The sequence below is a fragment of the Dendrobates tinctorius genome, unplaced genomic scaffold (genome assembly GCF_039654945.1).
Source record: "Dendrobates tinctorius isolate UK_male_01 unplaced genomic scaffold, ASM3965494v1 ptg000086l, whole genome shotgun sequence".
Classification (NCBI taxonomy): domain Eukaryota; kingdom Metazoa; phylum Chordata; class Amphibia; order Anura; family Dendrobatidae; genus Dendrobates; species Dendrobates tinctorius.
Genome location: NW_027361754.1, coordinates 3,226,120 through 3,249,284, shown reverse-complemented (window position 1 = coordinate 3,249,284; position 23,165 = coordinate 3,226,120). Strand labels below are relative to the sequence as shown.

Genomic DNA, 23,165 nt, shown 5'->3' with positions numbered 1-23,165 from the left:
CAAGTCAGTGATGCAGTGGATCCCTCACAGGAAGGAGGACAGAATGACAATCTGACATTATCTAGAGGGGCATGTGACCAGGGGGCACCACTTACCCAGAATGCCCCCGGCATCAAACAGCGTGGACATGTCTCCCGCCTTCTTGGGATCGAAGTGAGCTGCAAGAAATAGACAGCACTGATACAACTGGATACAGGACACACTAGGGGGAGTGGGGATTTATCAAGCTTCATGCACCAAAATTCTGTCTTTTAAGACTTGCACCAGATGTATTATGTTTTACAAATGGGAATCAGCACCCCCAATATTGAGAAACTACAACTCCAAACATGCCCAAACCTATGGCTGACAGAAAATGCTGGTAGTTGCAGTTACAGTTGAAGTGGCCACAGTTGTGGATTCCTGGTCTATGGCCCAAATATCATCACTACATTGGGAGATTAGAATGTGAGCTCTGCTGACAGGGACTGATCTCAACCAGTAATCACAACCCCCACCATGCTGGGAGTTATCAGTAACAGGCAGATGATAGGTTTCATGTAGGCACTTGATTGGGTTCTTACTTTCACAGTGTTTACCTTGCTGGCATAACTCGGCCTCCTCTGAAACATACAATGTAATGAGGGTGTGCAAATATTTGCAACCTCTCTCTAGTTCAATGGAACTATGCAGATAATCAGCCGCGGCCTCAAGGATGTCACACACACACAAACACAAACAGCACAAGCTGAAAAGTCAACACATGGAGCTCAGTGACCGAGGCGGGGAAGGGGGCAGATTACGATGCGGTTACCTGCTAATTCCACGGTTTCCCCATTATTCATTTATGCACCTTAAAGGGGCTGATTGGGACTTCTGTATACAAAGCTCAACTGTTCTAGAAGAAAACACTGTGCAACTAACGGACAACCAGTCCGACTCGGACTAATGGTCCTCACAGGTGACCAGTATCAGATCGAGCACAATATTGGCATTATCAATGATTGTCAGTACTGATCACGTCTCAGAACTCGCCTCGGCATCCTCTTACCCACGTTGGCGATGTAGAGCGGCAGCCAGTACAGGAACGTGTAACTGACCAACTTGGAAAACAGCAGACACAGCGAGAACTCCACTACACCCTGCAGGGAGCAGAGATACACGGGCGTCACACACAACATGCAGCACGTGTGACAAGCAATGCTACCGCCACCAAATCCAGCATACCGGGATCCGCAGGGCCCCCCAAAAGCTAATGGCCCGAGGGTGCTCCACCAGCTCCTGTGGACCTACGGACTCCTGCAGGTCAGCGGCGGCCTGAGACTTATAGATGTTCTCTGTGCTGCTGTTCATCCCTTGGTCATTCTCCAGCTCGCCATTCGCTCTGTCCTGGAATTAAAGTGTCCAATAAATGATCAAAAACAAAAAAAAAATTGATATATCTAGCATCAGATGTAGAGCGCGCATTAGTAATGATCTGTCTTACATTGGACTTGTCAATTAATCCTATTCCCCCACCTAAACAGCAGGCATGAGCGATGACGTCACAGCTGCTCCCCGAGTGATAACGTCACAGGTACCCTCCTTCGCCCCCGAAGTGATAATTTCCTTTCCACTCCCTCCCCTTCCCAAGTGACGACGTCACTACTTTCAGCAGACAAGTGATGATGTCATAGCTCTATGCTTTCTTGTATTGGTTCAAATCAAAGTCATGGAAAATAGATCAGCAATCCAATATTATTATTTCTCCTTTGCTTGAGGAAAAAACATGGATTTTTGTGAGTACTCACCGTAAAATCCTTTTCTCCGAGACGCTCATTGGGGGACACAGATACTGTGGGTGTATGCTTCTGCCGCTAGGAGGCTGACACTAAGTGAAAAAAAGAGGTTAGCTCCTCCTCCGCAGTCTACACCCTCGCCCCTATTGCGGGCGGAAATCAGTTTGGTGCCAAAGCAGTAGGAGGACAACAAATCAGCCTTAATACAGGTACAACATGTCCAAAGGAAAACACCACCTTTATATCAAATAATTAAACACATATTCATTTAAATAAGAGCCAACTGGCTAATAGGGTGGGTGCTGTGTCCCCCAATGAGCGTCTCTGAGAAAAGGATTTTACGGTGAGTACTCACAAAAATCCATGTTTCTCCTTCGTCTCATTGGGGGACACAGATACTGTGGGACGTCCTAAAGCAGTCCCTGGGTGGGAGATTGACTCACCGATCCAAGCTACATTCCCCTCCTGTTTAAAGGTGCGCCACCGTTGCTTGGAGAATCCTTCTACCCAGGCTTTCATCCGCCGAGACCTGAGCATGGATATTATGTCTGGCAAAATGCGTGCAGGCTGGACCAGGTTGCTGCCTTGCAAACCTGTTCCGTCGAAGCCTGAAGCCGAAGCGCCCAAGAAACGCCCACTGCCCGAATAGAGTGCGCTCTGATCCCTGCTGGAATCGGCGTGCCTCTAATGCAGTAGGACTCCTGAATAGTCAAACGAATCCATCTGGCTATGATCGACTTTGAGGCAGCGAGTCCCTTCCTGCGTTCTTCAGGGAGCACGAACAGCGTGTCCGTCTGAGGAAAGGGTGCCGTCCGTGACACGTACCTCCGGAGGGCTCTTACCAGGTCTAACGTGTGAAGAGCCTTCTTCCACACGGTGCACCGGTGCTGGAAAAAAAGACGACAAAACAACATCTTCATTGATGTGAAAAAGAGGACACGACCTTCGCAGAAAAAAAGAGGGGCTGGTCTGAGGACCACCTTATACTTATGGAAAGTGAGGAACGGAGCTCGGCAGGATAGAGCCGCCAGCTCTGAAAACCCGCCTGATCGAAGTGATGGCCACTAGGGGAACAACTTTTCCAGGAAAGGTATCCTGAAACAGTTCCAATGGAGCTTCCTGCAGAACGCTTAAGACCATGTTAAGAACCCAGGCGTCCATCGGCGCCATATAGGGAGGTCTCAAGTGGAACACTCCCTGGATGAAAAGTTCTCACCTGCAAATTGGCAGTAACCCTGCACTGGAACAGGACGGATAAGGCCGACATTTGTCTCCTGCGGAAACCTGGGGCAAAGCCCGAGTCTAATGCTCTAACGACTGAGCTCTCCGGGCTCTCTGAGCCCGACTGGAGAAAAACCAAGATGTTGGAGATCGAGAATCTTAGCGGAGAAACACCGCGCCTCGACATCAAGCAAAGAACACCTTCCAGGTGTGGTGGTAAATTCATGCTGAAGCAGGCCTCCGGGCGCTAATCGTTGCAGCGACCACCTTGCTCCCGAACTCTGCCTGGGTTAAAATTCGTCAAACACAGGGTCCCTGAGTTCGGGTGGCAAATTGGCCCTTGAGACGGTAGATCTGGACGCTCTAGCAGGCGCCCAGGAACGCTAGCGAGCAGCTGCCTTAGATCTGCGTACCACGCTCGACGGGGCCAGTCTGGGGCCAGCAGAATCGCCGGCTCCCCTTCCGTCTTGATCCCTTTGCTGACTCTCGGGAGTAGTGGCAGTGGGGGAAATAGATATGGGAGGCGAAACTGGTTCCATGGCAGAACCCACGCGTCCCCCGCGAATGCCTGCGGGTCCCTGGCCCGAGAGACATATGTGGGCACCTTGGCATTCACTCTGGAAACCGTCAGGTCCACATCCGGAGCTCCCCACAGTTGACAAATCTGTTGAAGAACTTCGGGATGTAGAGACCACTCTCCGAATGCAAGACCCTGCCGGCTGAGGAAGTCTGCCGCCCAATTTTCCACTCCCGGGATGTGGACAGCCGAAATCACCGAGTGGTTTGCTTCGGCCCACTGAAGAACGTGCTCCACCTCGCGCATGATTGTTCTGCTACGGGTGCCCCCTAACGAATTATGTAAACCACCGCCGTGGTGATATCCGATAGAATCCGGACAGGACGGCCTACTAGCAATTGATGAAACCTCTGCAGAGCCAGCCGAATTGCTCGTATCCCCCAATAAGTTGATCGGGAGGCGTGCCTCCTGTGGCGACCACCGTTTCTGGGTTGTGTGGTGGCGAAACACCGCTCCCCAACCGAGGAGACTGACGTCAATTGTCATTATCAGCCCATGACATAACCAGTTCCTCGCTGGCCTATCCACCATCCGAGCGACTGCCTGACTTGAGAAGCCAGTTTGCACCGCAGATCGAGCGTGAAAGGATTCTTGTCCCAGGCTGACACGAGGCGTGCGGCAGAGGCTGAAGGATGGAACTGGACGAAAGGTATCGCTTCGATTGCTGCCACCATTTTCCCTACGATCCTTATCGCGGATCGGATGGTATGAGGGACTGGTTGGCGTAGTGTCCGGACTTCCTGCCGGAGACTAGCGCCCTTTCCTGAGGGAGAATTATCAACTTTCAGCAAGTGTTGAAGATCATCCCTAGGAAGGAGATCCTCTGCGCTGGCACAAGGGATGATCTCTTTGCATTGACCAACCATCTAAGCGGCCAGAGTATCTAGCGTGATGTTGACACCTTCCTCACCTGCCCATATTGACGGGCCCTTGACCAAGAGGTCGTCCAGATAAGGCAAGACGACCATGCCTTGAGAATGCAGTGTGGCCCTGACAATTGCCAAAACCTTTGTGAACACTCCGGGAGCCGTGGCTAGCCCGAAGGGTAGCGCTACGAACTTAAAATGCTGAACGCTGATGGCGAAGCGTAGCCGCCTCTGATGAGGAGGAAAAAAAAAAAATGGGAATATGCAGAAAAGCGTCATGGCTGTCAATTGAGGCCAAATATTCTCACTGTTCCATGACCGCTATGACTGAACGGAGAGACTCCATCCGGAAATGTCTGATCCTGATGAATTTGTTCAGAAGCTTTAGGTCCAAAACAGGCCTAACAGACCCGTCCTTTTTGGGGACCCAAAAAGGTTTGAATAGAACCCCTGAGCTCTTCCATGTTCCAGAACTGGAACAATGACTCCGTTGTGCAGGAGCGACCTGATGGTTCCCAATAGAGCCCTTACCTGGGTATCCACCCAGGGAAGCCGGGAAAAAACGTTCTTGGAGGGTATCCGACAAATTCTATTTTGTAACCTGAGGACACCAACTCTTTTACCCATGCGTCGTGAGCGATGTTGGCCTAGACGTGGTGAAAACAGAGTAGGCAGCCGCCCACTTGCTGGTGTCGTCTGGTAAAGACCTCGAGTCATTTGGCCGATGATCCTTAGGATCTGGGTCCCCTCGATCTGGCCTCTTGAGCACGCATTCTCCCCAATGGGTTGGCTCTGTATGACCTGCCGCTCCCTATCCTGGTTAGGGCGGCCTGAGGTGGCGGAATTGGGCCCCGTAGTCCTACCCGGAGTGTTTCAACACATGACCCCAGACCGTCTCCTATTCGGGTCCCGGACCAGGCTCAGGCTGCTTACCGGCCGCCACCTGACCATTGCCGTCACGCCCGGCCTACAATGGCCGGTGGCACTGCGAAAGGCCCGAAAACGTGCCTGAACCGGGTGACGAAAAAACGATCTAACCTTCTATTGGGGAGAAACCCGCTCCTTCCTCCTGTGGAGTCGGAGATAAGTTGATCCAAAAATAGGCGGCCGCACTGATCAGGCAGGGAAGCCAAGGACTTCTTGGAAGTAGAATCGGCCCGCCATGTCCTCAACCATAGGGCTCTTCAGATAGAGATTGCATTAACGGCAGCAAGTGCTGAATAATTGGCCGCATCTAAAAACGCATTCATTACATAATCTCCGGCTATCGTCATCTGACCTGTGACCTCCGAGATCTCTGCAGGTAGATCCTGCTCCTGCGCGACCTTGTTTAATGTTTCTGACTATGATATCATAGCCTTGGCTGCGAAGGAGGGAGCGAGTGCAGACCCTGACTCCTCATATACTGAACGAGCTAGGCTCTCAATAAGGCAGTCCGTGGGATCCTTAATCGAGGAAAACCCTAGGGACAGATAACAGGGTCTTAGTGGCCAGGCGTGAAACCGGAGGATCCACTATCGAGGATTCCATCCATTGTTTACGGAGGTCCGGAGCAGATGGAAAACGCGTTTCGAGTGCCCTTTAACCCGCGAAAAACGCCTTTTTGGACGTTCTCTGTGCCGCTGTACTATGTCCTCAAACTCAGGGTGAGAGGAAAAAATTCTGTGCGGCCGCTTCACTCGTTTACATGCCCTTTATGCTCCGTCGCCGCTGCGGTATCGTCCTCAATCCCCAGGGTCTGATTGATGGCTTCTATGAGGCTTCCACCGTTTCACGTGACTCTGGAGTGTCAAGGTCAACGGGCTCGTCTGAGTCGCAATCTGAGGTCTGTTCGCTATCAACCACTGGTGACGGGGAGCGAGAAGCAGATCTTACGGATGCCAAAAGGCACCGGATGGACTGGGCGACACCGTGTGGATTTGTTTCCCCCGGGTCTGCCTGGAGTGAGGGCGGCCCCTGCAGGCCGGAGGCTCCTGTGAGGTGAATGTTCCCTCTAAAGGCGGCGAGACTGTCTCTGCCCATATCTGGGGCTTGAAGGGATTCTATTGCTCTCGTAAGCGACACCATGTACTGTGACAGTGATCGGACCCACTCCGGGGGATTTGACACATTGGTCGCGGTCGCAGGGGAGGGCTCCTGGGCGCGTTTGGATTCGCAGGCTTCGCATAAACGCCGCTCTGCGCCCGCGGAAACGCAGTCCAACAAGAGATGCATGCCGCGTACAAGAACGTGTGCGTCTTTGCTTTTTTTTTTTTTTTTCTTTTTTTTTCGGACATGGTGTATCTGTCCGCTGCTGGGGATAAGGGGAAGAGGTAGCTCCTCGTTTTTCCCTAGCATGGCCTCTCGGGCAGCACTTACCCCAGTCCTGCGCCCCCCGACCTGGATGCTTACTTTAAATCGTGCGCCGAAGTCGGGCCCTCAATTTTTTTTTTTTTCGCCGGGCTGCCGGAAGTGACACGCGGCCCCGAGGGTGGAACTTCCGGCCGCGGCCTAGCTCCGGCCGAAGCCGCGGCCTCAATTTTTCCCCTACCCGACCGGGGTAGGGGGGCGCGGTACCAAAAAATGGTGGTACTGACCGGCGCAGCGTTCTTGTCCTGACGGATCCAGTCCTTCTCTTGTATGCTAGTGGACGCCGCCTTCTGCGGCTGTGGGCTTCCAGCCCGAAATCTTCGCAGGAGCACTCCCCGACCCTCTCCTCACCGATGATCCTCTTCAGCCTTAGCGCAGGTATGTGAGGGGGTCTTTGATAAAAAAACAGGACGGTGCAGGCACCCTAGCTCCATCTAACCACTTCAGGGGGTGAGGAGAGGGACCGTCCGCCACCTTGCAGCACTGCCGTCTAGCGTTGGTGGAGCAGTGGGGGCCTCACAGACTAGTCTTGTGCCTCTGTGCAAGCCCATGGTTTCAATACCTAGGGGTGGACAGGGCTAAGTCTGGCATAATGTCCCACGTCGCGGGAAAGGATACGTGGAGGGACACTCGCATGTGCTCGCCCGTTGATGGTTTGGGGAAATCGGATCTTTTCAATAGGATGCGTTGCCCCTGTCTCATCTTCATAAAATAACAAACAAAAATAGAAGTCTGGGGAAAAGTCCCAGATATGTCCCTCGGTGCGGGAAAGTATACGCGGAGACGATACTCAACGCGTGCTCGCCCGTTGATGGTTTGGGGAAATCAAATCCTTTCAATAGGATGCGTTGCCCCTGTCTCATCTTCATAAAATAACAAACAAAAATAGAAGTCTGGGGAAAAGTCCCAGATATGTCCCTCGGTGCGGGAAAGTATACGCGGAGACGATACTCAACGCGTGCTCGCCCGTTGATGGTTTGGGGAGATCGGACCCTTTCAATAGGATCCGTTGCCCCTGTCTCATCTTCATAGTAAACTAGAAAAAAAATAGACTGGAGAGATCCAGACTGTGTGTGCCTCCATAGGACACTAAGCAAAAACTGATTTCTGCCCGCAATAGGGGCGAGGGTGTAGACTGCGGAGGAGGAGCTAACCTCTTTTTTTCACTTAGTGTCAGCCTCCTAGCGGCAGAAGCATACACCCACAGTATCTGTGTCCCCCAATGAGACGAAGGAGAAAACACGATAAACTGGTGATGAATGTGAAGAACTTACTGTCTGATCAGGAGGAGTGCAGCCGACATCTTCTGGATCTGTGGAGATAAGATGGAGCATGGTTTCAGATGGTTTTCCAACGATTGTGGCCCCACAGAGCCATGATTTATACAGAAGGTGACTCATGGATGGGACTGGCCCAGCGGATTTCATGGGCACCAGCAGCTCTCCGGAGAGAGACGGTCCATTCAGAGCTCTACGTTTTCTGTAATGGCTGATCCCCTACAACACCCCAGGGATCTGACCGACCGAGAAGTCGTGAATGATATGAATATTGCCTTAAAGCCCTGGGTCTTTGTGGAGGACTGATCTGAATGTAAAAAGAAGTGACTCACTTACTATAGACATTTTTTTTATAATAGGTCTGCGGGGTTATGGGAGTTTCACTTCCCACGCAGCTGGACCTGATGTGCTGTAAAATATCCTGTGTCTGCGGATTATTCATTCACAGGATAATAACCCTCATGTAGAATAATGAGGCCCTAACCTATAAAGAACGCCATATGGCTACTGACCCCCGATCACAGAGCCCACATAAAACTGGTGATCCAGGACACCCCAATCGGTAGTACATGCACATCCACACTAGAGGGCAGCATTTCAGGGACTTACATTCGACCAGGAAAAAGAAGCAGATAACTCCAAACAATCCGATGATGATTCCGGGCACGATGAAGGAGAGACCCCAGGCGGTGGAGACGAACGCCCCTGCAATGAGAGACCCCAGTATATTCCCCACAGCTGTGTGAGAGTTCCAGATTCCCATGATGAATCCTCTCCTGTAACAAGACAGATGATGAGGGTTGTAGTTGGCTGAAGGATTCCAGGTCAACAATGCTCAGATTTTCATATAAATAAATAGTTACTCACTTTCCTTTACCAAACCAATTTCCCATGCAGGCGACGACTGACGGCCACCCCGTCGTCTGCGCCAATCCATTTAATATCTGCAGAAAATTGATAGACAAAAGGTCACCGTCCACAACATGTACATGTGACTGCAAAAACAACGCAGCAAGGAGCAAAACAGATAGAGAGAAATAGCTGCAGAACACCCTTTTATATTATGCCATGCTTTAACGTGCACAACCATACACTAAACAAGATGTATACTCGTACCTGAAAGAGAATATAGTACCAGAGGGCATGAATGTTCCAGTAGTAGCCCAGACCCAAAAAGGCAGTTAACACCCCAGAGATCACCATACCGCCGGACAAGTAATAGCGCAAAGGGAGACGCTCGCCGAAAATACCACTGCAAAGAAAAAAGAAGACAGTAATAATACATGAAGCATAGAGGTATCAAGGAGCAGTATTTATGGCAGTTATGTTCTTGTACATGGGGGCAGTAGTATAGTAGTTATATTCTTGTACATAGGGGCAGTATTATAGTAGTTATATTCTTGTACATAGGAGCAGTATTATAGTAGTTATATTCTTGTACATAGGGGCAGTATTATAGTAGTTATATTCTTGTACATAGGGGTAGTATTATAGTAGTTATATTCTTGTACATAGGAGCAGTATTATAGTAGCTATATTCTTGTACATAGGAGCAGTATTATAGTATATATATTCTTGTACATAGGGGCAGTATTATGCTAGTTATATTCTTGTACATAGGGGCAGTATTATAGTGTTTATATTTTTGTACATAGGGGGCAGTATTATAGTAGTTATATTCTTGTAAATAGGAGCAGTATTATAGTAGTTATACTCTTGAACATAACATCAGTATTATAGTAGTTATATTATTGTATATAAGCGGCAGTATTATAGTAGTTATATTCTTGTACATAGTGGGCAGTATTATAGTAGTTATATTTTTGTACATGGGGCAGTATAGTAACATAGCAAGGATGAAAAAAGACATTTGTCCATCCAGTTCAGCCTATATTCTGTCAGAATAAATCCCCAGATCTATGTCCTTCTAAAGCACCTAATAATTGTAAGATACAATATTGTTACGCTCCAGGAAGACATCCAGGCCTCACTTGAACCCCTCGACTGAGGTCGCCATCACTACCTCCTCAGGCAAGGAATTCCAGATTCTCACTGCCCTAACAGTAAAGAATCCTCTTCTATGTTGGTGGAAAAACCTTCTCTCTTCCAGACGCAGAGAATGCCCCCTTCTGACCGTCACCTTCCTTGGTATAAACAGATCCTCGGAGAGATATTTGTATTGTCCCCTTATATACTTATACATGGTTAATAGATCGCCCCTCAGTGGTCTTTTTTTTTTTTTTTTTTTTAAACTATTTATGGCAGTTATGTTCTTGTACATAGGGGGCAGTAGTTTAGTGTTTATATTCCTGTACATAGGGGGCAGTATTATAGTAGTTATATTCTTGTACATAGGGGCAGTATTATAGCAGTTATATTCTTATACATAAGGGCAGTATTATACTAGTTATATTCTTATACATAGGGGCAGTATTATAGTAATATTCTTGTACATAGGGGGCAGTATTATAGCAGTTATATTCTTATACATAGGGGCAGTATTATAGTAGTTATATTCTTGTACATAAGGGGTAGTATTATAGTAGTTATATTCTTGTACATGGGAGCAGTATTATAGTAGTTATTTTCTTGTACATGGGAGCAGTATTATAGTAGTTATATTCTTGTACATGGGGCAGTATTATAGTAGTACTAGCTGAAGAGCCCGGCGCTGCCGGGCATAGTAACTAAGTGTGGTTAGTTATAACAAATTATAATTATCCTCCATCCCATAGTCCTGTGCCCATATACCCATCATACATATCCACCATCCCATAGGTCCGTGCCCATATACCCATCAGACATATCCTCCATCCCTTAGTCCCGTGCCCATATACCCATCATACATATCCTCCATCCCATAGTCCCGTGCCCATATACACATCATACATATCCTCCATCCCATAGTCCCGTGCCCATATACCCATCACACATCCTTCAGCTCATAGTCCCATGCCCATATACCCATCATACATATCCTTCATCCCATAGTCAAGTGCCCATATACCCATCATACATATCCTTCATCCCATAGTCCCATGCCCATATACCCATCATTCATATTCTCCATCCCATAGTCCCATGCCCATATACCCATCACACATCCTTCATCTCATAGTCCCGTGCCCATATACCCATCATACATATCCTCCATCCCAGAGTCCCGTGCCCATATACCCATCATACATATCCACCATCCCATAGTCGAGTGCCCATATACCCATCATACATATCCTTCATCCCATAGTCCCATGCCCATATACCCATCATACATATTCTCCATCCCATAGTCCCATGCCCATATACCCATCATACATATTCGCCATCCCATAGTCCCATGCCCATATACCCATCACACATCCTCCATCCCATAGTCCCGTGCCCACATACCTATCACACATCTTCCATCCCATAGTCAACCATTATGACATCATAATGAGCAGCAGGGCTTGCAACCTATGATGACATCAGCGTCGCCATGGAAGCCATTGTGACATAATGAGGAGCGGGACTTGATACGCACACACTGTTTCCCCAGTATGTAGATAGGGGCATTATGACATCATAATGAGGGGCGGGGCTTGATGCGCATACACTTTTTCCCCAGTATGTAGATGGGGAAAAATTGTTTGGAGAATTGGAACGTGCGGGGTTAAAATTTCGCCTCACAACATAGCTTAAGACGCTCACGGGGTCCAGACGTGTGACTGTGCCAAATTTTGTGGCTGTAGCTGCGACGGTGCGGATGCCTATCCCGGACATACACAGATACATACACATTTTGAGCTTTATATATTAGATACTTACATATACAGTAGCACTGATTCCTCTCCATTCTGGCTGATATTAGTGATATTAGAGACTTTTTATACTCTACTGACCACTTAATTATCAGAACATGTTTTTGCAGCAGCTCAAATTTCCTACTTTCAAAAGGTCAATCATTGGAGCCAAACAGGGATTTAATTTGTTTATTTTAGCACTTGAAGAGATTTCAGAGAAAATTTTAAAGAAGGAAAGAATTGTCTGTGATCGACCTTCTGGCTAAACGCTGTAATTTACAGAGAAATGAGCCGAGTTATTATTATAAATTCACCCTTCAAAGAAGAATTCCGCCCTTCCATCTAACAAGCACAATAATCTGTTTTCATACAAATCGTACTTGTATATTACTCAGTCCATTCCTCATCAGTGCAGGGACACCCGAGATCAGTTAAAGGAACAGTAACCTCATTATCCTCACTTTTGAGAGCCGTGTAACAAGTTAATTAGTTTTCTAGTACTTCACATTCCCTTCTTAGTAGAATGGGGAGCAGAATAAAAAAAATAATTAGCCAATAGTTGCCTCCTTTTATGAACACGCTGTGCCGTCCAGCTATCGGATGACTTACGGTCACGTATTGGCCGCAGCTTCACAGTTTTGTTTGGGTAAATTAACAGCTTATTTTTCTACTCGGACAAAACTTTGAATACCGAAGTAGTCATGTGACCGCCAGGGAACGGCAGCGGTCAGGGTGGTAAACATCAAAATGTTTCTAATTTATGCTGCTTCCCAGGGCCGTTATGAAATGGATGGTCCAATAGTGGAAAACCCCTTTAAAGTGAATATACAGTGTATTTTAGGGAGTTACTATATGTGCTTTAAGCAATAAGATGGGGGTAATGGGTGTTGGGGGTCATTAATAATTTCATTAGGCTCTGTAACTTCCACGTGTGATTCCTATATGACCGGAGTGGCCCTTTAAGCTCAGCCCTGGCACCGGGCAGTCGCCGTCTTCTGTGCCAGCCTGGTACTGTCAGTTCCTGCAATTCCTCAGAAGGGCAGGGAGGCCACCTCTGCTTGGCTCTTCTGCCCTTTTTGTTACTTTGTTGCAGTTTCTTGTGTTTGTCATTTGTTGCTTTTGTATATGTTGTTATAGATTATCTACGTGACACTGATGCATTTATATCCAGCGTGGCCGGGAGCCATTGGCTTTACCTAAACCGAACACTCACCTGATGAACATGCCAATGGCGTAAGCCACCAAGAAGGATGTATCCAGGGAACCCAGGAGCTCTTTGTAATTAGACTGATCTAAAAAGAGAAAAAAATGTAGCGCAGATTAATACACAGTGAACTGAGTAATAACGCTTTCATCCTGCAATGAGGCAGAGCCTGGCTCATCCAGAGCTACCTGATTCATGAATGTAATGTTAGGGCTGCAGTGAAAACTGACACAGTGAATGCAGGAGGAATGAAGAAGCAGGAATGGAAGTAATTTACGGTCATTATATGGGGGGTCTAATGGCCCAAGTACAAGTTCTGACCCAATCGTAAAAGCCTCCCATGTCTGAATCTGGTCAGACCCACGGCCGATCCATACATGGACCACGAAGCACAGATGTGTGAAACTAGCCCATGTCTCCCCCCTTCTGTAATAGACCACTGGGTCCCTGCAGGGTCTTCTCTGCCATTCTCGCATATGATCTATATGGGTCGAGGTGTCCGAACGATAAAGGAAATAGTTATGAGCAATCGGAAAATCTGACAAAAGCCTCCTGTCAAATGGTTTTCCACGAGGAAGCGGCGGGTCATGTGCTGTGAAGACAGATCTGGATTCTGTCTTTTTCCAGGGTGAATAATATTTTGAGAATGGAACAGTTTCCTATAAATAGTGAGAAACAGAAGAGCAGAAGTCGTCTCAGAAGCGACGTTTCCTCAAAACTGCAGCGAGATGAAAACCTGTGCCGAAAATAGAAAGCGGAGCAGTGTGGCCCCCGTGACACGGCTAGCAGGTCCTCCACATATACAGCGGCGGGGGTGTAAGACCTCCCAGCACAGTGCTCACCCAGAAACAGAGAGAACTAAGGAGTCACACAGACTCCGAGGACTTCGGGAGAGGTTTTCCCCTTGCTCTTTTCGATCATTCACCTGCTCCAGGGACCACAGAGGGCGATGTGGAGTACATGGGGCAGAGTTCTATGGCATACATTAACCCTTCACGGGCAGGAGCCTTGTATCAGATAACTGTGTTTAACAACCACTAAGTAGTCAGAGGTTGATGATCAGGAACCATACAAGAAAAATACAGCCATGATTTATTTCTGCCACATGTACACCGACCTGTTGTCACCCCCAGGCGCACAGATCCTTAATCACTAGTCAGCCACAACAGAACAAAGTAAACTTTCTGCAATGCCCCAAGGGGTGAACCAGAGCGCCTCTCCATATCTCACCATCTTGTCAGTCAATAGAATTATTACTATATATAAGGGTTTGTTACAATGTATCCAATCCTGATATTCTTCTACTAAACAACCAGGACTGAACACTGATACAAAGTATCGGTGTGGGTAATTTGTAACAAAACAGGAGAGATCTGTTGCCTGTGTAGACTGGATACAGCTGTAACAAACACTCAGCTGTGAGAACGATTCATGCTTTCAGCCTGTATAGCGGCATAGTTTGGAGGTTTCTATAGGGGCACACGCCCAATCTATGGCTTCCATAATTGACTGCCCAGCAGCATGCACACTTTATAGCACTGCTTTACTCACCAAACGGCGCCCAGCTGCACCACGTGGTGTCATTCTCGGAGATATTTGCGGGTGGATTGGGAATCTCTGAGCAGTTTCTGTGCAGTTGACTCTGAAATCACAATGAAATGGAGAATCACAACCAGCGCTGTCCACCTCCAGGAGAGCAGAGTGATGACTAACATGGCTGCTTAGACAAGTGCGACACGCCGTGGGCTCCTGTACGACTTCGTCACGCTTTTGTCTGGCAGGAACATCCCGGAGAACAGTAAATATTCAGAAAAGATTAAATACGGTTTCACGATGCCAGAAAAGTGCCAATAATTGACGGAGGTGAGGACAGAGGCCGGGGGTGGCATTTGCTTTCTACGGTCGGGATCTCGTCCCGTGGCCTCGGTATATGGAGCTTTACTCTATGTACACAGGAGCGGACACTGAATAAATAGCTTACGATTAGAGAAGGATGCGGATCATTAACAGCTCAATGTAATCTGGGAAGAAGCCGCAGTCAATGGGAAACTTTCTGTAAAGACTACGGCACCCCTCCGTCATACAGAACATATATATCTCACCTTCACCACACTGAGCGGCTTCCTGGAGAGATGATAACTGGTATAAAATAAGAATGTCAAAATGATGATGGACCCCCGATACCTGTAAGAGAGAAGGAAGAGAACTGTGTCACTGCCCAAGTTCCCAAAACCACCACCAAAAACTCAGTGTGCCATTATCCTGTCCCCCAAATGTCGGTGTCATCATCCTGTACCCTGAATGTCATGGAATGTCTCCCCGAGCGCCGGCGTCATCATCCCGTACCCCGACTGTCAGCGCCATCATCCAGTACCCTCGATTATCAGCGCCGTCATCCCGTACTCCCATTATCAGCGCCATCATCCCGTACTCCCATTATCAGCGCCATCATCCCTTACTCCCATTTTCAGCGTCCCTATCCAGTACCTCGATCAGAGTCATTATCCTGTACCCCAATTATCAGTGTCAATATCCCTTACCCTGATTGTCAGCGTCATTATCCCGAACCTCAATTATCAGCGCCATCATCAGTACCTTGATCAGAGTCATTATCCTGTATCTCAATTATGAGCGTCTATATCCCTTACCCCAATTATCAGTGTAATTATCCTGTACCCCAATTATCAGTGTCAATATCCCTTACCCTGATTGTCAGTGTCATTATCCCGAACCTCAATTATCAGCGTCATCATCCCGTACTCCAATTGTCAGCGCCATCATCAGTACCTTGATCAGAGTCATTATCCTATATCTCAATTATGAGCGTCAATATCCCTTACCCCGATTATCAGTGTCATTATCCCGTACCCATTTACATTTGACAACTCTCATTCCAGATGACGGTGACAGATTCTTTCTGATGCGGAGCATGGAGTCACGAGGTGAATGGGGAAATCTGCTCCAGATGTGGCAGCACAAAACCACAAGCATGAAGTATTCATCATGGTGAGAAAACGTGCCAAAGCTGCACACTAATACATGGCATATTCTCTCCACCCTAGAACTTTCCTTCCCCAAATTATACAGCACACTTATCTATCCCCAGCCCGATCCTGCTGGACATTACCGGCTTCTCTGTGCAGTTGAATACAATCTATTACTCCCTGTTATCAGCCACTGCAGGCTACAGAGTTTTGTACTTCCATTGTATAAGTGTCAGATATTGAAGAAACCTCCATGATCCCTGTATTATACCATCTCCCTCCATATATGACCAGTATCTGTGGCTCCAGACCATTACATGCTGTTGGAGCTCCTATAATTAAAATTTTTCAGTATTTTGCTAAATATATATAAAAAAAAAAAAAGCCAAATCCAAGTATCAGGCGCAGAGCAGAGGCGGCTCTTTGCTGACACAGGCCGGGGATTGTGGCTTTTGTACCAGAAAGGAGAAATAAATGTTGTCTTGCAGTTTCTAGATGTTGTAATAGAGACAGACCCAGCAGACGGGGCGATCCTCTGCGTATTACCAAGCGTCCTCCACGCCGGGCAGCTGAGGATCGCAGGGCGATGGGGCAGCGGCCAGCAGCACAATGTATTGGAGCGATGCTGTAATACAGGGGGCATTTACTATAACAGACCCTCGCTCTATAACAGCAATCAGACATTTTACCTTGGAAGTCACATCACAAATTCTGCAAAATTATCATAGAAGGAAAGTTGATCCCTATGAAGAATAAGGGATCCAAGCTCCCATTTCTCCAAGCTGCAAATGAAGCGGCACAGGCGCAAGTTTCATGATGTGCAATTACATATGGCGTCCTCAGACGCGACAGAAATATCTGTAGGTGAACATCCATCCCATACACTGAAGAGCATATTTCTGCAGCTACTGCAGGGATTTCTGCAAGTAAATGAATTGGACATCTGTAGACATTTCTGCAACAAGTCAGTAATGTGTAAATGTAACCAAAAATGTAACACATGCAGATTGTGCTTGTGGTCAGTCTTCAGCAGCAGCGCCCGTTACCCCTGGCATTACCCGTGCACACGTGGAGAATTATTTCTGTCGGAACTCAACCACAGATACTGGAATTTTTCATCTATATCAGACCAGATCTGCTGACAACCTCCCATCATCTCCTGTTGTCAGTAGAACCCATCGGGTGGATTCCAGCCATCCAGTACTTTGGGGTGTGAAGCGTATCCTCTAGCACTGAAGCAATGCACATTTTATAGAAGTCCCCCCAATTTCATCCTTGCAGACCTGTAGTAATTGGAGTAACCAATTCTTTTGCATCTCCCTCCACACACTTTATACTAAAGTCTAAGCCATTGCGGAGCTGATGGCAGCAGGACCTGGTGTGGTCATGCACAGGTCTGAGCAGCAGAGCAGAGGTCGCCCACCCCATCCCCCGGCTGTACACACAGGACATCTTACCAGCTGTCTCTGGACACAGCTTGCAGCAGCCTGATGGCTGGAGCCAGGGGAGATCTCATGGTCACTGTAGGGTGAGGGTTCCTTCTGATCTAGAGGGGTCCTGGAGAAGGTTAAATGGGGTGATCACTGATGTACAAGGCTCCTGGATGCAGGATCACATGTCTCAGCTGCGCTCCTCTGTTATATACTGGAGCTTCGCCCTCCCAGATCCTCAGCACAATGAATGAGAATTGGTGCACAGCATGTGATCCCAGCAGTCATGTGACTGCAGTGGGCGGAGCCTGGCACAGGGATCCCCCTCATTCACTCCATAGAGATATGAAATGATACATGGATGTTGTAACAATATGACAAGTTATGAGGATTGTGCACAAAGTCCCCACACAAGAAAGAAACATGAAAATTAGCTCCTTGATCATCAGAAATCCATCTCCAGATATTTGCACTTTCCTATAAATTGTGTCCGCACCCCTTTAGTTCCCCGTCCTGCGCTGGGATCTGTTATCAGATTATTTTCCACTTCTGGACACTTTCCCCCAATTATCCATAGAGGGCTTCCTGCTCGGGGGAAATGTCTCAGATCTGATACCCCCCAGACCTGTAGCCCCCATTATCTGTGACCGCCGCCCCACAAAATATTAGAAAAAATAACAAATCAGGACCCCAATCCCAGCAGCATGCCTCATACAACAGATCCAGGTGGTACTGCACAGACTTACTTTGGGGGCTTCAGCTAAAGTCCAAGCAAGCGATTCTAACCATCACAAGTGACAGGCGGGGGCAGAGAACACCAACATGGAGTCATCGGAGACAGAATCACAGCAAACACAACACCGCACCCCTGGGGGAACCTGACCAATTGTGGAAGCTCACACTATGGGCCGGGATACTTCATCGCACCAACTAGGAGCCAGAGGTCCCCGCACACATCCACTGGGCCACCGAGACCGCCCTTCATGGGGCCCCCCCGAGTGCGTCAGACCAGGGAGCAGCCATTAAGCTTGTGTTCTCCCTACAGAGGACAAATCCAGCATTAAGACCGGGTGCACATGCTATGGAAGTAGCAGCACTATGGATGCAGCGCATGTTCACTGCCATCTATTGAATGCAGCTGAATCTTCTAATCATGAACCGTGCAGTTTCACCGTATCCAATACATTATTATTTATTTATACATTCTATAGATGTATTGCGTCTCTGCAAGATAAATAGACATGCTGCGGTCTGGAAAGTTGCGCCGCATGTCCGTCTCCGCTTGTGATCCGCGGGCGTCTGTGGACGCATAGTGGACGTGGGATTTCTTGAATCTCATCCACTATGCTGTAACATCTGGCCACTGCAGGTTTGACGATGCATAAATACACAGTGTCCAACTCGCAGCGACTCCGGATCGTGTGCACATACCCTAATAGCTCGTGGTTAGCCTAGGCTCATGGTTGCTGTCTCCTTGTGTGTTAAGTGCCGCAATCAGTCTCACAACAAACCTACAATAGGGGCAGGGCAGGGCAGGGGGTCTGTAATGTGAAAACAAAAGGCTGCTCTTCCTCTCCCACCTCCCATGCACAGGCCCACCCCCCATTGTTTCCTTGCCTCCCCTGTAGACCACCAGGCACCTACACTATGCCTACCTCAATCCCCCACTGTTGGGCACTTGGTGGGATTTGAACCCAGGACCCAAGTGCTGCAAGGCTGCAGTGCTAACCACTGAGCCACTGTGCCGTCCATAATATGTTAGAACGGATCCAGCAGAAATTTGTTGGCAAAATAGACATAGAGGGACACCCCCCCCCCCCAGTGGCACAAGTTCCAGAGTTCACCCCCCCCGACATTCTTTGATACATGGCGGTGGGTTCCCACAGACCCCTATTGCAGCCCTGCACCCCTGTATGAGCTGGGGAGGGGTCAGTGAGTTTCCTGATCCACGTGGGGTAAATAATACATGTCTCTTCTCGGCCGTGGTCTTCCCTTCATCAGGACCTGTCCGCTCAGGGTGCAAAGTAATTTTACAATGCCTTGTAGTGGGTGGTGGGATGATCATTCGCTCAGTGGTGAAGTTAGAGGGGCTGAGAACCAGAACTTCACTCTATGGGTTTATCTTGACTGTGACCCCAATATCATGAATGGTATAAACCTGCACAAGAATAAGCAACATGAATGGCCCCACGTCATCTCTGTGGAGGACTTTCAGACTTGTGAGGATGCAGGAACTCAGTTCAGGGGGCTTTTACCTGTCCTTTCTCGGCACAAGCTGTGATTTCAGTGGATCATACAGATGAGAAAAGACCTATAACCCCCTGGGCAAATATCTGAGCGCTCAGATCGCTCTGTGGTTACATGCGTACATCAATGTATAACTCTAATGTGTTTGCTCTCCCATATACCAAGTCCTTATAATTATTTGTGCCGCCCATTACTATACTGTCCATTGCGATTTCTGACCATCCTCAGCTTTATCGAACCAGCGCCATCCTGAAAGTTGCATTTTGCTAGGGCCATAACGAACAGGTAACACTGATGTGGATTTGCACACGAGCTGATGACAGGAACAATAAACTTGAGCTGTTTTTGTTTTTTATGCATTTAATAAAATGTTATGAGTGCAGTTTAATTATTATATTGGTATAATTAGCTTCCTTTATTGATTGGGGCCGATCCCTGGCTGGGATGGATGCAAAAAAATCTCTTCTGTTTACGTCACAAGAACATGGTGTTAAAGGGAATCTGTCACCCCATTTTTCGCCTATCAGCTGCCGACACAGCCATCAGAGGCTTATCTACAGTATTCTGCAATGCTGTAGATAAGCTCCTGATGTAACCTTAAATGTAACCTGAAAGATATACTCACCCAGGGTAAATATAAACTCATTTTTCTTATCTTTCAGGTTACATCGGGAACTTACCTACAGCATTACAGAATGCTGTAGATAAGCCTCTGATGGCTGTGCCGGCAGCTGATAGGCGAAAAATGGGGTGACAGATTCCCTTTAAACCTCCACAATTACACAAAATCACTCACCTGAATGGAAGAAGCGGGCTGGGAGCTGGAGAAGCTGAAAAAACACAAAGGAGACTGGATTAGGAAAGGAAGTCATTCCTCTATAATGGGTTCGGAGAGCTGGAGAGGGGGAACATACAGGGAATCATCAGGTCTACACTCAGATTAGTTACAATTCACATATAACAAAATTATAGATATACAACCTTCAATTCCTTGTTGAAAACCCATCCAGACTTCATCCTGCTCACACAGCTGGAGCGTCCCATAGCACCAAAACACTAAACAAGTTGTGTAAAGAATGGCGTTACGGTCAAACATGCACCACCCCCTCTGCTCCACTAACTACCTATGGGACTGCTGGGGAAAGCGCTCTGCTCCCATGGAGAATGTATGTCTGACCTTGAAAAAGCCCCATTCTTGAGGTCAGTGGGGGTGCCAGCAGTCGGACCTCCCAGCGATCCCTTATGTATAGGGGATTACTTCTAATCTTGGCACCATCCCTTCAGCAACCGGTACAGTGCTGTGAGCAGTAATAGGACAGGACGAATACAAACATTGAGGGCTCCCGTTCACCCACAGCAAGCACAGATTATGAAATGGAGATAGTGATTGACCTTCATGTATATAAAAACCTCAGCAGGATATACAGTGGCATGTAAAAGTTTGTGCGCCCCTGGTGAAAATGACTTACGCCCCCGTCTCACAGAGAGATCGCTAGCGAGATTGCTAAAGCGTCACCGATTTTGTGACGCAACAGCGATCTCGCCACATGTGACACGTAGTGGCGACCGGACCCCCTGCTGGATATCGCTGATCGTGCTGGAATGTCCTGGGCCATTTTTTCGTCGGTGTGCCGCTGGCCAGCATGCATCGCTGTGTTTGACACAGAACTCAGGGACGCAGGCTGGAATCATTCAGAATAGCTGCTGTGTGACAAGGTACCAACAACCACTGACGTCGTTATATGGATCGCCGGATCGTTGCTGAAGAGATCTTCCTGTTTGGCAACTTACTAGTGACCTTTAGTGACGCACCAGCGATCCTTACCAGGTCGTATCATTGACGGGATCGCTGGTGCGTCACTATGTGAAACGGGACCCTTATTGTGAACAGATAAGCAAGTTGAAGATGAAATGATCTCTAAAAGGCCTAAAGTTAAAGACACATTTCATTTGTATTTTAGGCAAACAATATTTTTTTTCTTCATCTTTAACATTTTAAAAACTACAAAAAGGAAAATGGGCCAATGCAAAAGTTTGGGCACCCTCAGAGATGTGTGTGCTCAGATAACTTTGACCAAGGTTTCAGACCTTAATTAGCCTGTTAAGGTTATTGCTTGTTCACCATCTTCATTAGGAAAGGCCAAGTGATGCAGATTTCCAGCTTTGTATAAACGGAGCCTCCTCTAAACTTGTGCCAAAAGACAGCAGCCATGGGTTCTTCTAAGCAGCTGCCTAGCACTCTGAAACAGGGATTTTTGTGATAAACTCACCGTAAAATCCTTTTCTCCGAGACGCTCATTGGGGGACACAGATACTGTGGGTGTATGCTTCTGCCGCTTGGAGGCTGACACTAAGTGAAAAAAAAGAGGTTAGCTCCTCCTCCGCCGTATACACCCTCGCCACTATTGCGGGCGGAAATCAGTTTGGTGCCAAAGCAATAGGACAACAAAATCAGCCTTAATACAGGTACAACATGTGCAGAAAAAAGACCACCTTTATATCACATAAATAAATGCGTATAAATAAAACAAAATAGAAGTCAACTTGGCTAATAGGGTGGGTGCTGTGTCCCCCAATGAGCGTCTCGGAAAAAAAGGATTTTACGGTGAGTTTATCATAAAAATCCCTGTTTCTCCTTTGCCCCATTGAGGGACACAGATACTGTGGTACGTCCTAAAGCAGTCCCTGGGTGGGAGATTGACTCACCGATCCAAGCTACATGCACCTCTTGTTTAAAGGTGCGCCACCGCTGCTTGTAGAATCCTTCTACCCAGGCTCGCATCTGCCGAGGCCTGAGTATGGATATTATAATGTTTGGCAAATGTGTGCAGGCTGGACCAGGATGCTGCCTTGCAAACCTGTTCCGTCGAAGTCTGGTGCCAAAGCGCCCAAGAGGCGCCCACTGCCCGAGTAGAGTGCGCTCTGATCCCTGCTGGAATCGGCGTGCCTCTAATGCAGTAGGACTCCTGAATAGTCTAACGAATCCATCTGGCTATGGTCGATTTCGAGGCGAGTCCCTTCCTGCAACCTTCGGGGAGCAGGAACAGCGTGTCCGTCTGACGAAAGGGTGCCGTCCTCGACACGTACTTCCGGAGGGCTCTTACCAGGTCTCACGTGTGAAGAGCCTTTTCCACACGGTGCACCGGTGCTGGACAAAATGAAGGCAAGACAACATCCTCATTAATGTGAAATGAGGACACAACTTTCGGCAGAAAAGGAGGGGCTGGTCTGAGCACCACCTTATCCTTATGGAAAGTGAGGAACGGAGCTCGGCAGGACAGGGCCACCAGCTCTGAAACCCACCTGATAGAAGTGATGGCCACTAGGAACACCACTTTCCAGGAAAGGTACCTCAAAGAGACATCCTGAAGTGGTTCAAATGGAGCTTCCTGCAGAACACTTAGGACCAGGTTAAGGTCCCAGGCGTCCACAGGCGCCTTATAGGGAGGTACCAAGTGGGAGACTCCATGG

The 23,165-nt window shown here is 48.0% G+C and overlaps 1 protein-coding gene across 3 annotated transcripts in view; it reads right to left on the bottom strand.

Moving 5' to 3' along the window:
* SLC37A2 (solute carrier family 37 member 2) overlaps window positions 1-20,727 on the bottom strand; it is a 32,393-nt gene extending 11,666 nt beyond the window's left edge. Inside the window, exons 1-12 of one of the 3 annotated variants that reach the window (XM_073584897.1) lie at window positions 20,676-20,727; window positions 20,491-20,524; window positions 15,136-15,217; window positions 14,585-14,675; window positions 13,043-13,121; window positions 9,164-9,299; window positions 8,915-8,991; window positions 8,657-8,823; window positions 8,045-8,082; window positions 1,207-1,368; window positions 1,031-1,121; window positions 96-158 (exon numbers count right to left, since the gene is read on the bottom strand). In XM_073584897.1, the coding sequence (XP_073440998.1) occupies window positions 96-158; window positions 1,031-1,121; window positions 1,207-1,368; window positions 8,045-8,082; window positions 8,657-8,823; window positions 8,915-8,991; window positions 9,164-9,299; window positions 13,043-13,121; window positions 14,585-14,675; window positions 15,136-15,217; window positions 20,491-20,524; window positions 20,676-20,700 (1,045 nt within the window). In that variant the 5' untranslated portion in view covers window positions 20,701-20,727. Of the gene's footprint in view, window positions 1-95; window positions 159-1,030; window positions 1,122-1,206; window positions 1,369-8,044; window positions 8,083-8,656; window positions 8,824-8,914; window positions 8,992-9,163; window positions 9,300-13,042; window positions 13,122-14,584; window positions 14,676-15,135; window positions 15,218-17,474; window positions 17,716-20,490; window positions 20,525-20,675 lie in introns of those variants that run through there. The other 2 variants (XM_073584896.1, XM_073584898.1) reach the window with 2 other exon arrangements.
* Window positions 20,728-23,165: the final 2,438 nt, after the last annotated feature.